The 2,771-nt window shown below is 44.1% G+C and overlaps 1 protein-coding gene across 1 annotated transcript in view; it reads right to left on the bottom strand.

The window, feature by feature from the left end:
- Positions 1–1,046: 1,046 nt before the first annotated feature.
- LOC117462441 (cell migration-inducing and hyaluronan-binding protein-like) overlaps positions 1,047–2,771 on the bottom strand; it is a 96,075-nt gene continuing 94,350 nt past the window's right edge. Inside the window, exons 20-21 of the mRNA XM_034104684.1 lie at positions 2,643–2,771; positions 1,047–1,193 (exon numbers count right to left, since the gene is read on the bottom strand). The exon at positions 2,643–2,771 is cut by the window's right edge and continues 126 nt beyond it. Coding sequence (XP_033960575.1) covers positions 1,047–1,193; positions 2,643–2,771 — 276 coding nt within the window. The remainder of the gene's footprint in view (positions 1,194–2,642) is intronic.

Below are 2,771 nucleotides of genomic sequence, written 5' to 3'. Positions count from 1 at the left end.
GATATCTAACACTTCCTGTGTGTCATAGATAATCTCTTTCCCTGCTTGAAACTTCTGTGGAAGGAGGAGGCACATTAGTTAATGGAAAAGAGTCAGCAGACTATTATTTCAATTGTCTGCTTTTATAAAACCTTTATCCAAAGGACAATTTTACCTGACGTGTTTACACACATCCACCACACTCTCATTTGGGGTGAAGCGTTTTGTCCTTTCACCGTGTGGACAGGAAGCGCTGAGGACCAAACTGCCAAACCTGTGATTAGTGCCCCTCCCCCTCCTGAGCCACAGCTGCCCTTTCACGACCCCGAGTAGGAAACATTTAGCATTTAGAACTTCTCGAGGCTCAAACCACACTTCCATAAATGCTTTGCTGTCTGTCTCACAGAGAATGTTGCTGTTTGGAGAACCAAGGCCTGCCATTGTTTCAGCAGCGTCTGTAACTTTACACAACAACATCCCTTTCATTTATTTACACATTTGAAGCTTGAGAATAGAGGACCAGACACTATTACCATATATATTACTAACACATCTATATTGTGTCAAAAACACATTGCCCTAACCGAATACCCTAAAAACTATGAAAAACTATTCTCAGCCTAACTATTGGTTTAAAGTAAGTAAGATATAACAGACTCATTGCAATGCAAAGTGATGGTGTATAGTCCACAGACATTTAGTGTTTTCAAGCTTTGACATATTCTGAATAAATGAAAGATTTTCCAAGTTGCTATTTGTGCCATAAAGCAGTGCGTGTATACTGAGCTCACAGTTCAATCATGCATCACCAAATAGAAGCAACACCTACTGATCCTTAATAAGATATTATATTAATTCAACACACAAGAGAATATTTTGCCTTTGATTTTCATTCAGGTCAGAAGTGAATGTAATGTCATTCTATACCACTGGGTTGCACAACAACATGTGGATGATTTGTGTTAGCATCAGGAGAAGTGTAAACTGAAAAGGTGCATTTTATATTTGGCCATGCTTTTCAACAAATTCCACATCAGGTCGTTCTGCTGCTCAGAGCAGACAGAGGTTCAGGATGCTGTGAGGAGGCCAGGTCTCAGCAAGGTGCCCCCAGACCTCAGCAGGGAGCAGGCTATAACCTGGAACATCTCCTGGCTCTCCTCCAGTGTTTCCCGGGGCACACTGCCCTGGACCAGCCCGTGCTGTGGGGGGGAATACTAATGGCAGGAACAGTGTTGGGAGAGTTTCTTTAATAATGAGTAATAATAACTCCTTATCTGATTTCATCTTCTTTTATGTAACTATAAGGGAATACGGTTACCTTTCTTTTGTATCCTGATTATATAACCCTGTTATATAACTATAGTAACAGTTAAAGGTGGGGTAGGTAATTCTCTTCAGAAACACTTGTTATATTCCATGGAATGCTCTTAACATCCGATAGCAATGAATATATGAAATGCTTTGACAAAAATTACATACAAAAAACATCATCTGTGGAAGCTGTAGTGCTGTAAAAAGCACGACCAATCATCTGAGCCGGCAAAGTAACTGATGGCCTACCTGCCTGTCAGCCTTCCATCTGGGCACACACTTATCTCGTGCCCTCATTGGTCATGTGCGCGTTCGTGTGTGTTGGGGGAGGGGCTCTGTGAGGAAGTCTGAAGGAAGGGACAGATTTTTTTCGGCTGCGTACTTTCAAATTCTAGCACACTCGAGCTGGTTTCTCCATTCTTACCTCCCTACCTTTAAAGACAAGCTAGAACATGCATTTCCTGCTGAAAATGCGTGTGAATGCTGTAAACTGTGAACATTTGTTGCTGAACTTAGCAGAGAAATGCAGAAAAGTGAAATGATTTGAATCCAAATGGTTACAGCTCAAATGCAAGGTTTCCATGGTGATGTGCAGTGATCTGTGAGAGGAGAGCCTTTCCATTGATCTGAATGAGAGATCATTCTCATTTCTTTTCTAACTATAGTTTAAAAACGGTAGCTAATATCGGTAAAATGTCAACGCGTGAAGCATCTCAGGACAATGACGAGCGTCTGAGCTGTTTGTGCACTTTCGGGTCAATATTATGGCATTTTTGGCAGATTTACTAAAGGTGTGCAGCTGCTGCTCTGACGAGAGATCAGGCTGAATTGATAATGGGTCTTAATGGAGACATGTTGAAAGATTTTGTCTCGATTTTGGAGGGCCAGAAAAAAGGTGAAAAAGTAAAAAAAAGCCGTGCTGCAGTGGAAAAGTGCCATTAGTGGGTCCAGGAGCCACGAAGTGCCGTCATTATTAAAAACAAATACTGTTATTATGGGCCAACAGCATTTAACATCCACTACAGTGACGCTGGTATTGTTTCCATCTTGAGAGAGAGGCCATTATCCCCACATGATGAAAGCTCCGTCTTCACGCCCAGCACAACACGTTACAGGTGTGTTGTTGAGATCCAAACTGGTTTGATGAAGGGTGTGGTCTAATGAGGGTTCTGGGGGGGGGTTGATTTGCCGTCACGGCCGTTTGATCCCTTAGAAAGATGGTCTCCAGTTGAAATGGTGGCTCAGAAACAGAGTTCAGACACGCATTATGTATTTCTCTGTCGCTCGTGCTGAAGGGCCTTCTGTCTCGGAGGTGGTCCCCTCTCAGTCTCCCATCGTCTGCCCTGCTCCACCCCCTGCTCCACCCCCTGCTCCACCCCCTGCTCCACACCCTGCTCCACCCCCTGCTCCACCCCCTGCTCCACACCCTGCTCCACACCCTGCTCCACCCCCTGCTCCACCCCCTGCTCCACACCCTGCTC

The sequence above is a fragment of the Pseudochaenichthys georgianus genome, chromosome 3 (genome assembly GCF_902827115.2).
Source record: "Pseudochaenichthys georgianus chromosome 3, fPseGeo1.2, whole genome shotgun sequence".
NCBI classification, from domain to species: Eukaryota; Metazoa; Chordata; class Actinopteri; order Perciformes; family Channichthyidae; genus Pseudochaenichthys; species Pseudochaenichthys georgianus.
Note: the sequence above shows the minus strand (reverse complement) of the source record. Positions and strands in the feature narration are given on the sequence as shown.